The following is a 20,004-nucleotide window of genomic DNA, read 5'->3' as shown; positions in this document are numbered from 1 at the left end:
TTCACACAGTGGTCAACCAGCTGTGGACTGGGAACCCACAAGCAGGATATGAGTGCAACAACACCCTCCCGCCCATGTTCCCCAGCAACTGGTTTACATAGGCATACTGCCTCTGATACTGGAGGTAGCACATAGCCATCCGGACTAGTAGCCACTGATAGCCGCCGCCTTGGATCTTAGGGTACTGGACAGGCACCTTAAAGATTCAACATACTTATTGTGGCTGTAGCTTCATGAGATGCATCTGATTCATGCATTGGAGGAAGGCTCTTTTGCCACAGTAAATCTAAATTTGCAGAAAAGATTCTTTAACATCCTTTTTGGTTGTGATGCGAGCGGGGCGGGGGGGGGGGGCTGTAGTAGCGACTGAGTCGGCCAGCAGAGGGCGGCCATGTGGAGCCCCGTCTGCATCTGCAGCTCAGCCTTAAACCACCGACGAAAACCAGGAAGAGGAAGGAGCTGAGAGAGAAAGGTGGGGATCTGCCCTGGCAGAGAGTAGTGGCAGCTTCTTTCCAACCAGCCGCCCAGCCCAGCAGGGAAGTTATCCGGAGGGCGTCCAGGGATTCCTGTTGGGCCTGCCCCCCTCCCCGCACTGAGTCCCAGGCAGCTGCCCAACCGGAGCTGAGCAGAGAAAGCGCGCGCGCCAGCCAAGGGCCCCACCGGCTTCCTCGTCGATTCCGGTATGATGATTCGGGAGCGAGCTGTGTTCTTGCGGGAAGACCATCAAGACCACGTGGCTGGGACAGGGCTGTAATCCACCACACACGCTTACTTGGGTGTAAGCCTTACTTCTGAGTAGACCTACATAGGATTGCACTGTGCGTTACTCTCCCTTAGTCCCACCTGCGATACGGGGGTAAGAACGCCGGACTAGGGTTATTGGGTTGTCTCAAGAGAGCCTCCGCGCTCTCCCCGCATCCTGCTCTGTGCAATATTTGGCGATTAATATTGGCCTGCATTACAGCCTCCCTATTGTATCCCTCTGCCTCGCTCTCAGCATTGGATCCCATCTCCCATTCAGCGTGTAATGTGGGGATAGCAAGAGTGGACCGCCCCGTGGGACCATCTAAGCCTCTCTCACTTTCTCCTGCCCCCATTTGCAACGCGAGCTAATAATACCGGGCAGCCCTACGCGCGCGCGCACAGCCCACCGCAGCGCCGCGGGGAGAATTTTCAGGGCAATTTTTTTGGACAACTTCAAAGCAACAAAACAAACACAGCGCTCAAGAAAACTGATGCTCAAAGAGTAGGGACGTTTGCTTTTACTTTGCAGCAGGGAGGGAGGGAGGGAGGGAGGGATGGTGGGAATTCAACTCCAGAGAGGTATCCGTGAAAGCTTTATTGCAACAAACTCGAGAGAAAGTCTCGTGAGCATTCAGTGGAGGTTACTCAAGAGTAGGTGTGCCTGGGGTTGCAGTCTAACAGCACAGTCCTGTGCATGTCTGCTCAGGAGTAAGTTCCATGGGGACATACTAAAACAAATGACCATAGGAGGATCCTGAATGCCCATAGGGAAGCATAGGCTCCACTTGCCTATAGGGAAGCATAGGCTACCTGCCCATAGGGGGATCCTGAATCTCATCTACGGGGTTTCTTATCTTCTTGCAAATGCTTATATTTCAGGGCCTAAGGAACTCCCAGCTACTAAGAGTGCCAACAAGCTGACTCTCTTCCACTACCACCAATTATTTTAGAATACTTTAAAACCTCCTAGGAGCTTCGTATAAGAGGCTTAGGTGTGAGATGGGCACCAACACTAGAGACAAATGAACTATTAACTGGTTTATTAAAGGGATATTCTGTACATATGTGAAGATTTACTTTGGGATTTTCAAAAGACTTACTGACAGTTCTTAAGGACTCAAGACACACTGTTGCTGATAACAAACCATTTAGGGCACAATCCTATGCATGTTTAGTCAGAAAAAAAGTCCTACAACTCCCAGCATTCCCCAGGAAGCCATGGGGAATGCTGGGAGTTGTAGGACATCTTTCTATCCAAACATGCATAGGATTGCGACCTTAATGACTTTTTTCTTTAACCTCAGCCCAAATTCTCTTTTACCCCAGCCAAATACACTCTCTACCAGGGCCAGCTCTTGGGTTCAGTCTTTCTCTGACATCAAAGCTTCTCCTGTTGTACTACTCACTGCTTAGACAGTTTATCTGGTTTTTAGTGCCTGCTTGTGTAACCTCCTTCTGGCAAGATCTTAGGGCAGCCTCCTGGCATAACACAGCCACCTGCTCCTTACTCCAAATCTTCACCAGCCACGTATGGTTATTACACAGTAAAGAAATAGCTTATTATTCAGGTTGGCTCTTTCTCTCCCTCCACCCCCTGCCATTGTGAACTTGTCATGAAGCAGCTACTACTATACAGGCCTTTGACAGTAACAAAACTAGGCCTCAGGCCTACACAGATACATTATAGCCTCACAGAAGCCTCACAAAGCACCCAAACATTACTGAACAGCAACTGGTATTTACATGGCATTTCTTCACATTGTCTTTTAAGCATTCTAATCAGACTCTTTAGCTCAGGGAGAAGCTCCCCTCGAGGGAATAGCCGAGGTGTGTGTGTGTGGGGGGGCTCTAACAGTAACTTTTCTCCCACCAAATAAGTATCTTCACCTCCTGCTCATCCCACAGGAGTGCGAAAAGACCAATGAAGAAGGAAGAAATTGGGTTTTTTTCCTCACCTTCTTTCTAACAAGAGAACTGGAATTAACTTTTAACTTTTAGAAGGGTCATCTCTAGATGTTTAAGTCCGTCCACCTCCCATTTTTTATTTTAAGAATATCATAATATGCTTTAACTGCTTTTGGTGCAGATGTACTCCCGGGCTCAAACAAGAAGAAATAATATTTCACATTGGGATAAATTATCTTGGTTTGGCCGTAATGAATAAATTGCAAATTTTATCCATCCAGTTTTTTAGACAGCAATCCTGCGTTTTCCAGTGTGGTGCCCCTGGGCACCTCTCTTAGCACCCACCAGACTCCCTGCCCTTCCTGAATTTAATTTTATTTTTTAAGATGTTTTTATTACATTATTCTTTTAAACTGGGAGGCAGGTGTGCTGCAAAGCAAAGTGTTGCCCTCCAGTGACATCTTTATTTGAGTTCAAAATAATTAAATTATTTTTAATTAACTTTTGTTATAAAATTTCAACAACACCATGAAAAGAAAAAATGTAATTACATGTATTTGAATATATTAATTTCAGTACATGCATATGAAATGTATTTTGACGTTGTTGAGGTTTATGTAAAATTCTTAGCTGTACAATATTTTTAATCCACCCAACAACTAATGTTTTCTGTGGATCTTGGGCAGGTCATTTTATTGTAGTCTCACCAGGTTGTCTTCTGGGAAATTAGTGTTTTATGATGGGCCAAGCCCGACATGGTAGCCATTTTATGAAAGGGACACCCCCCCCCATGATAACCAGTTTGTGAGAGTACCCACAACATTCTCAACATTCTGAATGTGCTCACTGACCCAAAAAGTTTGGGAACCTGTGGACAGAGTCCCAGGGACCATAGCATTGTTCAGAAAAAAACCTCTCCAAAGCCATAGACAGAGCTATGAGGTGTTTTTTTTTTTTTTTTTTAATGACGGAGACCCCCCTCCTGTCTCCCAGTCACTGTAGAAACCTTTGCATGGTTGGTACTCTCATAGAGGGTAAAAACTGGGCAATCTGGAGGTGTTCCTGTGGAAACATCCTAGTGGAAAACTCATCCTAGTCACTGTGGAAACCTCTGCTGTGCTTTCCTCCATGAGGTGTGAACTCAAACTGTGTAAGGGTGAAAACTGGGCAATTCATAGGATGATTTTTACCTATATTTTTCACCCATTTGATCATGAATTCTGTCGCTTGTTCGGCTCTTTGTTATACTTTAAAAATAGTTTATAAAGGTTGGATAGTAAATTTCTGCTGTTCCAATTATTTTCTAAAACTCCATTAGATCTCCTAAATCTTGGTTATCTCTAAGATATTCTGCCAGAGGTGATCTAATTTAATAATATTCTAACCCTAGATTTGAGGGGCTGGAGAAAGCGATGAAGGAGGAAAAGCCTGCAGGCCCAGATCTAGAAGAAGGACCAGTCAGGACAGGAAAAGCCACCAGTTCAGTTTACGCTCCAGGACGGGGAATGTTGCAAGCAGACAAAGGGAAACAATCCAGGGGGATGCCACAGCACTGGGAAGCTCAATGGCAGGAGTTCCTGAAGACACTGCAGCCCATTCACACAGGAGGGGGAAAGCCAGTGATGTCAGAGATGGCCCCTTGGGAAGATACTAAGGCCTTCCTGGCCTCCTTTGAGCAAGTGGCCAAAGCCTGCCGGTGGCCTAGAGGAGAGTGGGCGGCCCGGCTCCTGCCTGCACTGAGTGGGGAAGCAGAACAGGCCTTTCGAAGCCTGGAAGCCAGAGATCAGGAGGACTATGGGAAAGTGAAGGCCACCATCTTGCGAGGGGAAGCCCTGAGAATGGAGGCGCAGCGCCAGCACTTCAGGCACTTCTGCTGCCAGGAGGTTGGGGACCCGCGAAGGCTTCACAGCCAGCTCCAGGAGCTTTGCTGCCAGTGGCTGAAGCCGGAGAGACACAGCAAGGAGCAGATCCTGGAGCTGCTGATCCTGGAGCAGTTCCTGGCCAGCCTGCCGCCAGAACTGCAGAGCTGGATCCGAGCAGGAGGCCCAGACACCTGTTCCCAGGCTGTGGCTCTGGTGGAGGACTTCCTGATGAGCCAGCAAGAGACTGAGCCAGAGACGTGGCAGGTGAGGTTTTAATGTTATCCAATCAGAGTGTTCCCGGAGTTCTCTAAGACGTTGCAGGATATGAATGATGATGTTGGAACTATCTTCATTCATTTGGATAGAATTAATAACATATATGAATATGGAATTCGCTACCACAAGATGTATTGATTGCCACCAATTTGAATGGCTTTAAAAAGGGGTTAGACAAATTCATGGAGGACAAGGCTATCAATGGCTGGTAGTCCTAATGGCTATATGCTACCACCAGGATCAGAGGCAGTATGCCTGTGTACACCAGTTGCCAGGGAACATGTGCAGGAAAGTGCAGTTGCACTCCTGTCCTGCTTGTGGGTTTCCCATGGGCAGCTGGTTGGCCTCTGTGTGAACAGAATGTTGGACTAGATGGACCCTTGGCCTGATTCAGCATAGCCCTTTTCTTATTTTCTTATGAGCAGCTTAGGGCGCAATGCTATGGCCACTTAACAGCAGCGAGATGGCTATAGGATTTTTCAGTGTTCGGGAACCGACCTCAGAGCCAGTGCTCCAAGGTCAGTTCCCAGAAAACCATCTCCATGCTGCCTCGTAGGTGGTGCGGTTCGTCCCCAGCCCTGCGCTCGGAAGAGCAGCGCAGAGCAGGGAAAGGGGGCCATTCCCAGCGGTGGGGAGGGGTAGAAATGGCAGAAGTGCCATCACGATGCTTCCCATGCGCCGTCCGGCCTCCCCCCCTCCCCGCTCCAAGCCTCTCTGGCTAGACAGCAGAAATCGGACATTAGCTGCAACTGCAGGGTGGCCAGAGTGCGGAGAAGATCCCCTCTGTGTTCCACCCAACCTGCATTTGATGGTCAGTCGCCTCCAAGTTCAGAGGTGGCCAACTATCCCCACAGGATTGCGCCCTCCACCTTATCTGCGGAACTCCATTCCACATAAAAGCATTGCATCCTTGTGGCACTGTCACACACAATATGTCTAGTCTACTTTCTTTCTGTCTAGACTCTCAGCTCCTGTATGTTTTTGTCTCATTGTCTGTGAAAGCTGGTGGTTTCTTGGCTGGAATCTTATGCACACATTTTACAGTAACCTCGATTGAACACAGTGGGATACATACTTCTGAGTAAATGTTCGCAGGAACTGGTAATGCATGTGGCGGATACTCTTCCAGCCGTGTCCCTCTGTCTTCTGAGCGGGATCATCCTGCCTGTTTCAGGGGCCACTGAAGGAGGAGTGTGTGGATTCCCTGGAGGCAGAGGGAGAGCCTTTGGATGCGGCAAAAGGGCAGATCTACAAAGAAGCCAAGCAAAACGGTTATATGGATATCAATCTGCAGGGTAAGTATCAATGGCTACTAGTCCTGATGGCTATATGCCATCTTCAGTATCAGAGGTAGTGTCCCCATACCAGTTGCTGGGGAACATGGGCGGGAGGGCGCTGTTGCACTTTTGTCCTGCGTGTGGGTTTCCCATGGGCAGCTGGTTGGCCACTGTGTGAACAGAATACTGGACAAGATGGACGTTGGCCAGATCCAGCACGTCTCTTCTTATGTTCTTATGATTCACCGAGTAATTCAGTGTTCCTGTTCCTGTATCGGTCTTCTGGAAGAGGGTATGTTGGCAAATGCAGGGGAGCAGCTGCACCTGCTGAGTTTCCCTCTTCTTTGCAACTCTTGCATGTACAGGATGCTTGCCCCCATTTTGCATTTGTGCAAAAGTGCCAGATGTCGTGATCTTTGCCACGACGAATCTTGCTACAGGATATAGCTTCTCAGTACCATGACACACATGTAAGCTTTCTATTCTGATCGGAAGCTACCCAGTTTCTTCTCTCTCCTTCTAATGATGAAACATTTACATCCTGCCTTTTTTTTATCTCGCAAGGAATTCAGGGTGGCTCAGGTAGTCCTCCTCCTCTCCTTATTATCCTCACAACAACCCTGTGAGGTAGGTTAGGCCGAGAGTCAACGACTGGCCCAAAGTCATCCAGTGAGCTTCACGGCTGAGTGGGGACTAGAACCGGGATCTCACGAGTCCCCAGTCCAACACTCTAACCACTACCCCACACTGACTATTGCACTTGTGTCCTGCTTGTTGGCTTCTCAGGGGAGTTTGGCACAGTGCCAGCCCCAGGTTTCTGAGGGCCCTTGGGCAAGGCACTCTCCATGGGCCCCCTCCCTCAGTGAGTCCACCTTCTCACCGCCCTTGTCAAGCTGCTCTTCCTCCTCCTGGCGCCCATTTGCTGGCTTGGCAGGCAGAGAGCCTGGCCCACAGTCACCCAGTGAGCTTCATGGCCAAGTGGGGACTAGAACCCAGATCTCTGGAGTCCCAGTCTAACAGTCTAACCACTTCACCACACTGGATATTTGTTTGTTTATTCAAATATTTGCTTTTTATGCTACTGTTTAATATATTTTAATTTGTATGTCACCTTAGGACCCCTTTTTTGTGCTGAAAGGCAACTATCTTGGGAATAATTTTATAAATAAAATAAATGATAGTCACCCTTTCTAAAACCTCCCTTCTGTCCTTCGCAGACTGTGGAAGTTCATTGCTTCTTCCTGAACAGAAAGTGGTCCAAACTGGTATGCAAGAGGTATGTGACATTCTGATGAGTCTGTTTGTGATGTGCAAGCTTGGGAACTTACAGGAGTCAGGGTAACGCACTGGGTATTGGCTGCCCACATGGTGGGTGCCTTTAAATCAGGAGTGTTGAAACTTTTTCAGCCCAAGGGGTGGAGAGACTCTTGAGGGTTGCATTCCAGTGGCTGGCAAGGCTGAAGGTAAAGGGGTCAGACCAAATACCAAAAATACCAGCATAGTTTAGCTCAGAGCGCTTCCTGCCAGTAACTAAGCCTTAGTTGTGGCATTTCAACCATTGAGAATGGGAACAAAACTGCACAAAAGCCGTGAAGCCAGCAAATGATTGATGGCTGGGGAGAAAGGGGGTGGGGTGGGGGCAGGGGAAGGGGCATGGCGATCTAGAGAACCCCAGAAGGCTGGATTGGGACCCCGTGGGCCAGGGGTTCAACACCCTTCTTTAAATGCAGACCCATCTACATGGGATGTAATCACCTTGGAGTAGCTTGGAGAAAGTTCAAGGGCACCATGCTCCCAAGTGAAAATGGGATGGTAGTCAGAGGCCCAACCTGAATGTTGCAAGCAGGGACTTGTGTTTTCAAATCCGGGATGCTGTAAAGTAGCATTTGTAAATGTTGGGGTGGTGGGGCAATGTTTTTCTTTTATTTGTTTCCCTGGATATTTATCAGTGATGACTGTAAAATTAATTGTTCTGGATGTTAGGGTGAGTGCATGTTTTGCTTGCTTGCTTCTGCAATCAAATCTAACAGGGAGGTGGTGACTTTTTTTCCTTTCTGCAGGAACTGATGGATCCCAAGGAAACTAGCCTGTCTTTGCACATACTCCGGCCAAGTTTGTCCCAGCCAGGCCAACAGACTATAGTCTGGCAAGTCCAGCAGGAGGATGGTGGGAACCTAGATCCTTTGGGTAAGGAGCTCGTTTTCTCAATTCCTGAAAACCCAGTAAACATTGGCCATTTGTACGATTGAGAAGAGGAGATAAATAGAAAGAGGGGTCATCTTTCAGTATAGAAATATGACATATATGGTTTTTCTTCCATCGCTAGTTATTTTGAATGAAATATATACCAAATGCCAGAAAGACAGAATGAAAAGTGGCAATATGGATCATAGCTCTGTGGTATAGGCTGGATTCACACAACACACTAGCCCACACTCAGTGGTTGTGTGCGGGTTGGGTTTTTTGTTTTGTTTTTTTGAGTGCGGGTTGTTGTTGAGCCATGGGTTGTTTGTTCAAGGTGGTTAACAAGCCACATTGCATGGTTAACAAGCCATCCTGTAGAAAATGTCCTGGGTTCAGACAGCACACTAACCCAGAGTTCTAAAACAACTCACAGTTCAAAAACAATCCATACTCAACCCCTGAGCATGGGTTAGTGTGTTGTGTGAACAGCCCTATTGTGAAGACCACTACTTAACCTCTTTTCCTAGGAAGTTTTGCCACATGTTTCTTTCCTTTGGCTGCTTCCCCCTCTGTGTCTCACTAGCTTCAGCCTCATGCCCCTGTCCAGCCTCATGCCCTTGTCCACTGCTGGGTCTGTCAAGCATGGTAGAATTTGCCCCTTTCTGTAGCATGAAGGATGTTTATTGTTCAGCTTGCAGATTAGCCCAAGATAAGTGTGGAAATAGTGATAATGACTGCTGATACCACAAAGTTCATATCATTGTATTATATAAAGGTTGATATACAACATACAGCTTTACAAAAACACATTAAATAACATAATTCAATAATTCAGTAATGGGCAATGTAACCATTAAGAGGGCAGTCATGTGCCCCCTAGGCAGAGTCCAGGGGGAACATAGGATTGTTCAGTTTCTGGGAACTGAGGTTGGAAACAGGGCTCCGACCTTGGAGCCCAGAAACTGCCCTCCCCCTCGGAGCCAGCAGAGTTATGGCTCTGTCTCTGTGCTCAGAAATAGAGCGCAGAGACAGGGGAAAGGGGGCAGTCCTGGGAGCGGGAAGGGAGGAGACCAGGGAGGCTGCGTTACACAGCTTCCTATGCTCACCCCAGCCTCTTTCCCTCCCACTTGGAAGCGTCACGGCTAGATGGGTGAAATCGCCCATCTAGCGACAATGCAGGGCGGCCAGAGCACGGAAGTGAGGATCACCTCTGTGCTCCAGCTGCCCTGCATTGGATACTCGGTAGCCTCCAACTTCGGAAGCTGTCTACTATCTCCATAGGATTGCAGCCTACATTTTCACATTATCACCTCAGCCCATCCATATTTAATATTATTACTTCATTTTTGCCTCCAGTATTGGAATGTATTATTAAACATTCCAGTGTTTAAATATCTTTTATTCTGTCTTCTCTAAATTGAACAAGATATACCAACTGCCACCAGCTAATAACACCCCAGCATTTGTTTGGAATTATTGCAACACTGGGCTACATCCAATGTTATGCACCAGGACAGGAGTTTCCCTTCCCTCCTCTCCCCTCCAGAGCACATTGGGGGGGGAGGGCTATAGAAAGGGGGTAATTCAGTCTCCTAGGGGTGTCCATCATGCTGGAGGAAGGACATGATAGGATGCAACCCACCATTGCTGAATTGTTCATCTTTCTTTAATGCCTCACTTCTGTGGAGCAGTGTTTTAGTTTGTAGATGGTGGCACTGGGGTTTTTGAAAAGAAAATACATTTTCTAGTCCACATTAGCAATTAATGTTTAAAGTTAATTTGAATTACATTAATTTAAAAAGTGGCTCATCTTGTGCTTGGAGTTCTATAATTTAAAAACTATAGCCTCAGAGATAGAATGAGAGGGTTGACATGAACACGGAGACAGAAAGAAACACTGAGCAGAGAGGGGGAAAGCTCTGAAAAAAAATCCAAGAAAACAGCTACAGGCATCTGGAAAATAGGTCACCAGAGGATGTACAGAATTCCTTTTTCTGTCTCTGCAGGTGGTGAGAAGGGAAATCAGGTGAAGATGGAGAATTCTCAGCGTGGAGGAAATGAGTTAGAGGACGCACGCAGAACAGCCACACAGATAAGCCAAGCAAATGCGCTGGAGACAGCTGGGATGCACGAGGAAGGATGCGAGCCTGAAGAGGGACAGGGGAAGCAGCCAGTGAAGAGAGAGAATGAATGTCATGTGCTCACAGAAGATCTTACAGCTGTGATTATCCAGACTTCTGAAGTACACACAAGGGATAACATGCCCATGTTCTCCAAGTATGGTAGAAAGTATCGCTACAGATCAGAACTTGATATGATACATACCAGGGAGGATTACGATGAATATCCTGAGTCAGAGGAAAATATTCAGCAAAATTCATGCTTTGATCAGTATCAGAGAATGATAACAGAAGAGAATAAATCTGAATTCTCTGAACATGGGAAAGGGGGTAATTTGAACAATTATCAGAGTAACCACACAGAAGAGAAACCTAATAATTCTACTGAGTGTTGGAAAAACTTTAGTTATACAAAGTTACTAAATAGCAATCTAGGAATTCAAAGTGAAGGGAGATCATATGAATGTCCTGAGTGTAGGAAATGCTTCAGTCAGAGAGAACATTTGATGAACCATCAGCAACTTCATACTGGAGAGAAAAGGCATGAATGTCCTCAGTGTGGTAAACTCTTCACTTTGAAACAAGCACTAGTGAGACACCAGGAGGTTCATACTGGAGAGAAACCATACAAGTGCTCTCAGTGTGGGAAATGCTTCAGTGACAGAGGCGTGCTGAAGGTACATCAGAGAATTCATACTGGGGAGAAGCCATACAAATGTTCTCAGTGTGGGAAATGCTTCAGGAAGAGCGGAAACTTGATGTGCCATCAGAGAATTCATACTGGGGAGAAACCATACAAGTGCCCTCAGTGTGGGAAATGCTTCCGAGAGAGAGCAAAGTTGAAGATCCATCAAAGAATTCATACTGGAGAGAAACCGTACAAATGTTCCCAGTGTGGGAAAAGTTTCAGTCGAAGTGAAAATTTGAAGAACCATCAGAGAATTCATACTGGAGAAAAACCATACACGTGTTCTCAGTGTGGGAAATGTTTCAATCAAGGAGGACATTTGAAAAAGCATCAGAGAATCCATACTGGAGAGAAACCATACAGATGTTCTCAGTGTGGGAAATACTTCTGTCATAGAGGAGATTTGAGGAAACATGAGAGGATTCATGCTGACCGTATGAAAGTTGTTGTGTGAAGAAAAACATCAGTCACCGATTATCAGAGAATTGTTGTCGTAGAATCCATGCAGGAGAGAAACCATTCAAATGCCTAAAGTGTGGGAGAGATGTCTCTTGGACAGATTGGTTCATCAGGCATGAGTATTCACGGGATAGACACTTTAAGAAAGCATGGAATAAGTTTTGTTCTGAAAGATGCAATGATTATGCTTCAGGGAGAATCCCAAAGAATATCCCATGGGGAGATGGGGTGGGGTGGGGAAATTTTCCACCAAAACCCATACCTAAATGCAGGTAAGAAAATGAGTTAAGAGACTCTTCCAACAGAGAGATGATTGGTTGGACATCAGAGTAGCCAAAGAAAGAACCGTTATGAAGGAATTGTTGAGGTGAGAGTTAAGTAATGCATTTCCCACAAGGAGGAAGAATACATACAGGTTGGATGAACACCCTGGGAGTGATACTAATAATGGGGTAATTAACTTTTTCTGCAAATCTCTATAAAAGGAGCAAAACAGCAATAGAGTGTTTCATTGCCATCTTCACATGGACATACATGGTTTTCCAGTGATGGCAGTACACTCAATCATGCACTCCAAAAAGCTATTCTCTATTTGGGAATTGCTCGAACTTGCAAAGATGCTGCTATGTTTGGGGGAAATGGAAAACAGTCATGCCAAGGGCTTAATTTTCTTAAAGCAGACAAATTATTCTATTGTTCATTGTCATTAAAACTGCCTCAATAAATCTCTTGCTTTACTACAAACCAAGAGTTAGTAACTGTTGTGGCGGAAGGCCAAAAGAGCACAGCCTGCGGTTGTTGGCTTTTAACCAGCTGCTCTGATGAGAATCAAGCTGAACTAAAGGAAGCAACCCTGAGGGGGCTAAATTCAATGGTAGCCAATAGTTAAATGTCCTGATCCAAGCTTGCGCAAAAGCAGAATCATAGAATAGTAGGGTTGGAAGGGGCCTACAAGGCCATTGAGTCCAACCCCCTGCTCAGTGCAGGAATCCAAGTCAGAGCATCCCTGACAAATGGCTGTCCAGCCTCATCTTGAAGGCCTCCAGTGTGGGAGAAGCAAAACAAGCTTCCAGTCCGAAGGAGGCATTTGGAGATTGGCATCAGTCCAGACTTGAATCCTATAAAATAATTGCGCTAATTGCCTTAAAAACGTCCAAGTACTGGAAGTATATAACTATGACCTTTTGTGGAAAAGAAATGCATTAACATTTTAATGCTTTGAAAATTGATCTCCACATCTTATTTCTGTTGACCTATCCATGTTCTTGATGTTTGTAAAACCACACCCAAGTACTTTAAAACTTGTAACTTGTTCAATTTGCTGTTTATCCAGATCCCATTTATGAGGTCTGTGTTGTTTAGAGAACAACACAGACCCACTCGGTGTTTGTTTGTTTTTTACAGTGTTCAGAAAATGCCGTCATCAGTCTTCTTAAACCCACTTTACACTGGGATAGAAATACAGCATCATTTGCATATAGTAGAACAGAAATAGCTCTGGTAGCCAATTTAGGGGGCGTGATAAACTGAAGATGTTAAATGCTTAACAATATCATTAACATACAAGTTGAACCAAACTGGAGCTAAAATAAAGCCTTGCTTAACACTTCTTGTGGATGGCACAGAATCTGTAAGATGTCTGTCTGTGGTACCCAGCACCTTCAGCCAAGTATTATTATATAGAGTTTTAGGGCTATGCATGCTTAGGATTGCTGGCTGGGGCATGCTGGGAGTTGTAGCACTTTTCTCGGTCTAAACATGCACAGGATTGTGCCCTTAATTAGTAAAATGTCTTTTATCTATAATTGAAGAGGCAAATTTTTCCCAGAGTCTCACATGAGGGATTAAGTGAAATGCTGCCATCAGGTCAATGGATGCCACATATGGAACACCTGGTTTCGAGGGGGTGGGGATATTTATCATTTAAATGGGTAAGAACAAAACAGTGATCTACAGTAGATCTGCCTTGACTGAACCCTGCTTGTTCATCTGCCACAATACCTACCTCTTCTATCCAATCAGTTAGTTTATTATACAGATGCTTTGCATAAAGTTTGCTAATTACACATAGCAGACTAATTAAGCGATAATTTGATGGGTCAGATTTAGAGCCTTTTTAAAATATGGGGACAATGACCGGGTTCGCACGATCACGACAGTGCATCGTGGCTTATTTAAAGCACGATGGGTTGCAATGTGTACTGATGGCCATTTTGAATATTCAGCCCCCAGTGGGGGGGTAACCATGGTTTGCTGTGTCATTTGAACCTGGGCAGCAGGGTTTGTTGGAGGGGGAAACAACCCTCCAATAACTCATGGACTGTCGTAGGGTAATTTGAGGGTCGTTTCACTCTCCAACAGCCCCTGCCGCCTTGGTTTGGATAACACGGCAAGCCATGGCAAGACCCCACAGGAGTCGAATATTCAAAATGGGCACTGGCGCATGCCACAACTCGCTGTGGTTTAAATAAGCCATGGTGGGCTGTGGTGATTGTGCGAACCCAGTCATTAAGTCAATAATAAAAATTAGACTCCCAGCAAAGAAATCCACCAGCTAATGTTAGATTTTTAAAAGTTCTGGAGGTAAAAAAAATCCATACCTCATGCTTTATTGTTCTGTAGCTGAGAGGTTAGATTCTTTACCTTAGTTTCTGAGACTGATGGCCATTCAGGTAAATTTTCTAGAATAACTAATGTTTGCTTAACCTCAATGTTGAGATCAAAAAACAGTGACTGATAGTGCTGCATCCATTCATCTGGGCCAATAACACACCTTGGAGCAGGGCAAGCATTCTCTAATAAGCCTGTTGTGCACCAAAAAAGGCAGGTATCCCCATCAAGAGAGGCTTTTATTGAACTTTGCCAGGCATTTTTTTTACTGCTTGTTGTTTTTTCTCCTTAATCAGAGATATTCATCTATAGGCAATATACACATTTCGTAAAGTTCCTGAGTTGGTGTTTCTATATTTGAATTTTGGCTTGTTTGCATTCACTGTCAAACCAACCAGCTGTTACCGCAGTTCTCCTTGAACCAATGTTCTTCACTTTAGTTCTTAAATGAACTTGCAAACTATCAGTCAAAGTCTGAAATAAATTTATAGCCCCAGTAGCTGATTTGGCTGAGAGAATAGCATTGTGAACAGCCGTGAAATCATCAGTCTGCAAAAGGTGAGCCAAAAATGAACACTTAATTCTCTTAGGGTGCAATCCTATCGAGACAATCGCCAGCCTCCAAAGTTGTAGGCTGGCAACTATCCAATGCAGGTCAGCCGGAGCGCAGAGGGGATCCTATCCTCCGCCCTCCGCCTAGCCGGTGGTTCCTATGGGGTCTCCAGGCGGGAACAGGCCTAGAGACCCCATAGGAAGCAGTCTAAAGGGACTTCTACAGTCTCCTCCCCGCCCCTCAGAACGCCCCCTTTTTGCCCTCTCCGCACCCTGTTTTACAAACACGGAGACGCAGCCCCTGCAGTTCTCTCCCTGCAGGCTGTGAGGGGGATGGGGAGGGGAGCGCGGTTTCCTGGCTCTGCGCTTGGAGCGCTGTCTACAAGCTCAGAGCCAGTACGCTGAAAAATCCTATGGCCCTCTAGACAGTGTCTAGTGGACACAGAATTGCTCTCTTACCAGCAGTCAAAACAAACCTAAAGTATTTTGTACCAGCTGGAGTTTCTGGCTCCAAATGCAGCCCCATGTAGAGCACATTACAACAGTCCAGTCTGCATGTAACTAGGGCATGCATGACTGAGGCCAGGCCCATTTTCCCTAGATAGGGTGCCGGCTGATGTACCAACCAAAGGTGGTAAAAGGCAGTCCTGGCTGCCACCGCCACCTGTGCTTCCACAGACAGCAACGAGTCCCAAAGAACCCCCAAGCTGCGGACTTGGTTCTTCAGGGAGGGTGCCACCCCATCCAATACCAGTTGAATCCCTCTATGCAGATCAGCAGGCTTCCCCACCCAAACTAAATGTAAATTGTCTGTCCTAAGCTTCAGCTTGTCTGGCCTCATCCATCCCAAAGCCGCCTCCAAGCACCTACTCAGGAGTTCCACAGCCTCCCCAGGATTAGGTAGTGGAAAACAACTGTGTGTCATCTGCACGTTGGTGACACTGCAGCCCAAACCTCTGGTTTGAAAGACTTCCAGCGCAATCCTATGTTACAAATACATCTCACTGTATTCAGTGGGGCTCACTCCTAGGTATACGTGCCTGCAGTTGCGGCTTAACAGTGCAGCCCTATGCATGTTTAATTAGGAAGTTCCATTCATTTCAATTGGGTTTTTTTTATGGGTTGTAATCTGCCCAGAGAACATTAGCTATTAGAAATGTACTAAATAAATAAGGGCACAATCCTATCTAGATAGACGGCCGCCTCCGAACTTGGAGTCAACTGCCTAGCCAAAGCAGGGCAGGAGAAGCACAGAGGGGATCGTTCCCTCTGTGCTCCTCCTGCCATGCTTTTTTGCCTAGACAGCTGATTGCAGCTGTCTAGCCGTGGGAGCATGGAGCGGGGAAGGAGGCTGCTGTACGGCACATTGGATGTGTTGTACGGGCAGCTACGATCTCCCCACCCTGGAACGCCCCCAGCCACGCCCCTTTCTGGCCCCTCCACACTCCTCTTGCGAGCTCGGAGGACAGGGCTGTTCCGCAGTGCCTCCGTGGCAGCATGGAATTGGGGGGAGGTCAGTTTTCTGGGAACCGACCTCGGAACGTGGGCTCCAAGGTCGGTTCCCGGAAAACAGCATATCCTATGGCCGTCTAGTCGCTGTCTAGAGGCCATAGGATTCCTCCCTCCATAAATAATTTACTTCCAACTAAGTATGCACAGGATTACAGCCTAGCATATTTTTTGTGGCCAAAGCTTTCATGGACTACTTAAACTGGAATTTGCTACCACAGGACGTAGCGATGGCCACAAATTTGGATGGCTTTAAAGGAGGATTGGACAAATTCCTGGAGGAGAAGGCTATCAATGGCTACTAGTCCTGATGGCCATGTGCTACCTCCACTATCAAGAGGCAGTATGCCTGTGTGCACCAGTTGCTGGGGAACATGGGTGGGAGGGTGCTGTTGCACTCATGTCCTGCTTGTGGGTTTCCTGTGGGCAGCTGGTTGGCCACTGTGTGAGCAGAATGCTGGATTAGATGGACCCTTCATCTGATGCAGCATGGCTCTTCTTATGTTCTTAGATGCATGAAGTGTTATCTTCAGTTAGAAGGTATTTGGACATTTATATCTAGCCTCTTTTTGATAAAAACAAACTCAGAACAGCTTAGTCTGAGTAACCAAAACGTCGCTCCGAGTTTGAGCAAAGAACAAGGTCAGCCTAGGCACCCAAATTTACGTCTGGCTGCCACCAGCCTGACTCACCAGCTTCCCCTCCCCCATCAGTCAGCTTATGCAAAGGAAGTCCAGCAGAGATCACCTGGAGGATGCATGACCAAGTCCTCCAAGGACATTGATTGGTCAGTTTGAATTGCCCTCCTGGGAACCGCCCAGCCCCTGAAAGTACTTTGGCCCTTTGAGATTTGTCTTTCTGCTGGTGGGCAAAGTGTCCAGGCCAAAACTCTTCCAAACTCTGGATGCCCAAGGGGACAACCCCATGTAAGCTGCTCTGGTGAGTTACTTTTAAGATTCTAATCAGTAAGCCATAGTGAGCTACTTTGATGTTCCATTTTTCTTTTTAAAAGAAACTGTTTCTCTACCTCTTTCTGCTTGGCTGCTTAATAAATATATTAGATTGGAAACTGGAGTTTCATTCTCCAGTCTGTCCTGGACCCTGGTGTACCTGTGCACTAAACTGCTTGGTAAACATGCTCACCAGGTTCTTGAGGAGTTTAAAGGAAGTTCTGAAAAAGGGGCCAGTCCCTCTCCCTGTATACAATAGGCACGAGCCTGTCTTCTCCTGTAGGCAGGACAAGGGATATTCAAAAGACACCAGGAGCGTGTGGTGGGATATTTTACTTTTATACAGCCCGAAGCTCTCTGGGTGGTTCACAACAGACAAAAGGGTGTCTTGCAGCCTGTCCTACCTCACAGGGTGGTGGTGAAGACATACCAATTTGCCATACTTCAGATAAAAATTAAAAATAAACCATAACTTAGGAACAGGAAGCTGCCTTATACCAACCATTGATGTGTCTGGCTCAGCCTTCCCCAATGTGGTGCCTCTGGATGTGTTGGATTATAACTCCCAAGGAGAGGCACCATGACCACTGAAAGGCACAATGGGTAATATCCAATGTTAGTTCTATCTAGAGTAGACCTATTGAAATGAACAGGACTTGGGGTAGTCATGAGTAACATATGTCCCATTCATTTCAATGGGCCTACTGTAGGTAGGACTAACACAGGATACTACCCACTGTTGATCTAGCTTGATATTGCCCTGCTACACTGAATGGCAGCAGCTCTCCACGGTTCCAAACGAGGTTTCCCCCCAGCCCTACCTGTGGATCTTGGGGACCAAACCTGTACCCTTCTGCATTTAAAGCCTGGGCGCTACCCGTGACCTACCGCCCTTCCCGTCAATCTCCTTTCCCCACCCCAAAATCTGAACTGGCATAGCTGGAGGCTGCTTTTTATTCTAAGGGTGGAGAATTCCAACTCCCATCATCCCTAAGCATTGGCCATGGTGGGTGGGGTTGATGGAAGTTGAAGTCTAAAACATCTGGAAGGCTACAGGTTCCCCACCCCTCTTCTGTTCAATTCTGGCATGCCTCCTGTGCCCTGAACAACTGCATGACAGGCAAAAATTCAAGAGGTGTATTGTTTCCCATATTAAAGGGGCAAACAACCCCTGTTAATTTTTTCCTGTCATTTAGATATGGAAGCACAGGGCCACTCTGCCACTTTTTAATGGGCCATCCAGTGATGAATTATTATGAAGAAGGAAGCATATTTTCACTGATGTTAACCTAGTGGCTAAGAGACCAATAGGTGAATCAGGAACCCTATAGTTTAAATTTCATTTATTATTGTATTTATTTATTTATATTCCACCATTCTGCCAAACATGGTGTTCAAGGCTGCTAGCAATAAAAACCAGATTATTTTTTAAATTAAAACTGTATATAAAAACAAATTAAATATACAATTTAAAAGACAACAATAAAAGAGATAACTGGCACCAACCAATTTAAACAAACAAACAAAAAACTTCAGCAAAAGATCAGCTTAAATGCCAAAAGTCTGCCTAAATAAAAATATATTTGCCTGCCAGCGGAAGGAGAACAGAGAGTGGGCTCATAGAATCTCATAAAATCATAGGGTTGGAAGGGGCCTATAAGACCATCGAGTCCAACCCCTGCTCAGTGCAGGAAGCCTGATTCCCAGGCAGAATCCCATCCAAGTACTAACCAGGGCTGACCCTGCTTAACTTATGAGATCAGGTGCATCCAGCACCTAGCCTTCTTTGGCACTGAGTTCCAGAGCCTGGGAGCAGCCACTTCGAAGGCCCTCTCTTGTGTCTCCACCAAATGTGCTTCTTATGATGGCGGTACCGAGAAAAGGGTCCCCCCTGAAGATCTTAAAACCTATGCAGGCTGCTATGGGAGAAAACTTATTAGATGGCCTTTCGGTAATCTTTCAGCATCACTCCCTCATGCGCAAAATGGGTATATTAATACCATCCTACCTGCAAAGGTTCTTGAAAGATTAGTGAGGTAACATATTTGAACTGAAAAGCACTCTGAACACTATATAAATTCAGTTATCAAAACCCCTGCTGTTTTAAGTCCAGAATTAAGGCTTTCTCATGTTGCCTGAAGCTCCACAATTCCAGGGAATTGAAAGGTAAGGCTGATGCCTTAACAGATATGCCCCGTGGTCAATAAACTTGCACAAAATCACAAATTGTGCTTGCTTACAACTTACCTTCCATGCGCCCACACTTCCCCTTGATTTTTCAGGCCTAAATCTAGATGGGGAGGATGGAGTGTCTAGGATGACTAAACTTACTGCACTAGACATGTAACCTGTCAGACCTATGTGTGCTTGGTAAACTGATCTCTCGGTGTAATTTAAAAGCAAGAAAACCGGATGTAATGTAAACTAGTATCTTACAATCTTTTCTATTAAAATTTTGATTTTTCTCCAGTAGCTTTTAGCCATAGGACATTCCTACCATAGGCAATAATAACCTGCTGTCTTTGATGTTTCTTGTACTTCCACCAGGTAGATGGGAAATTTTTGTTTATCATTTATTATTGCTAGAGTCCATACGATAACGTCATGATCTTGTAGCAGTTCCGTCTCACTGTTCTTTGCTTCCAAAGATTCTGCTGAACATCCATAGGATTATTTTAACATTTAGTTCTGCCTGTTTGATCATGAAACATTTCACTTATTCTGGCTTTGTGTCATATTTTTAAATAGTTTATAAAGGTTGGTTAGTATATTTTTGCTGTTTTTCCATAAAAACATACAATCCTGTTAGGTCTCTTAGATGTTGGTTATCTCAAAGATATTCCACTAAAAGTGATCTAATTTGAAAAT

The 20,004-nt window shown here is 45.7% G+C and overlaps 2 protein-coding genes across 4 annotated transcripts in view; both read left to right on the top strand.

Annotated features, from left to right (window-relative positions):
- Positions 1–20,004, top strand: part of LOC146355980 (uncharacterized) — a 38,220-nt gene that overhangs the window by 8,536 nt on the left and 9,680 nt on the right. The gene's annotated exons all lie outside the window — the stretch shown is intronic.
- Positions 419–19,970, top strand: LOC146355981 (uncharacterized). 3 transcript variants are annotated; one of them, XM_084831415.1, is made up of 6 exons: positions 419–680; positions 4,040–4,775; positions 5,962–6,082; positions 7,282–7,340; positions 8,125–8,251; positions 10,255–19,970. In XM_084831415.1, the coding sequence occupies exons 2-6, from the start codon at positions 4,062–4,064 to the stop codon at positions 11,508–11,510; spliced, it is 2,277 nt and encodes a 758-aa protein (XP_084687541.1). In that variant the 5' UTR covers positions 419–680; positions 4,040–4,061; the 3' UTR covers positions 11,511–19,970. The 3 variants fall into 3 exon arrangements, with proteins under 3 accessions (XP_084687541.1, XP_084687540.1, XP_084687539.1); XM_084831414.1 differs by having other exon boundaries at positions 445–778; XM_084831413.1 differs by having other exon boundaries at positions 445–856.

This window comes from Heloderma suspectum, chromosome 2 (assembly GCF_057233095.1).
Source record: "Heloderma suspectum isolate Gila_16-S chromosome 2, 16-S_ref, whole genome shotgun sequence".
NCBI classification, from domain to species: domain Eukaryota; kingdom Metazoa; phylum Chordata; class Lepidosauria; order Squamata; family Helodermatidae; genus Heloderma; species Heloderma suspectum.
Note: the sequence above shows the minus strand (reverse complement) of the source record. Positions and strands in the feature narration are given on the sequence as shown.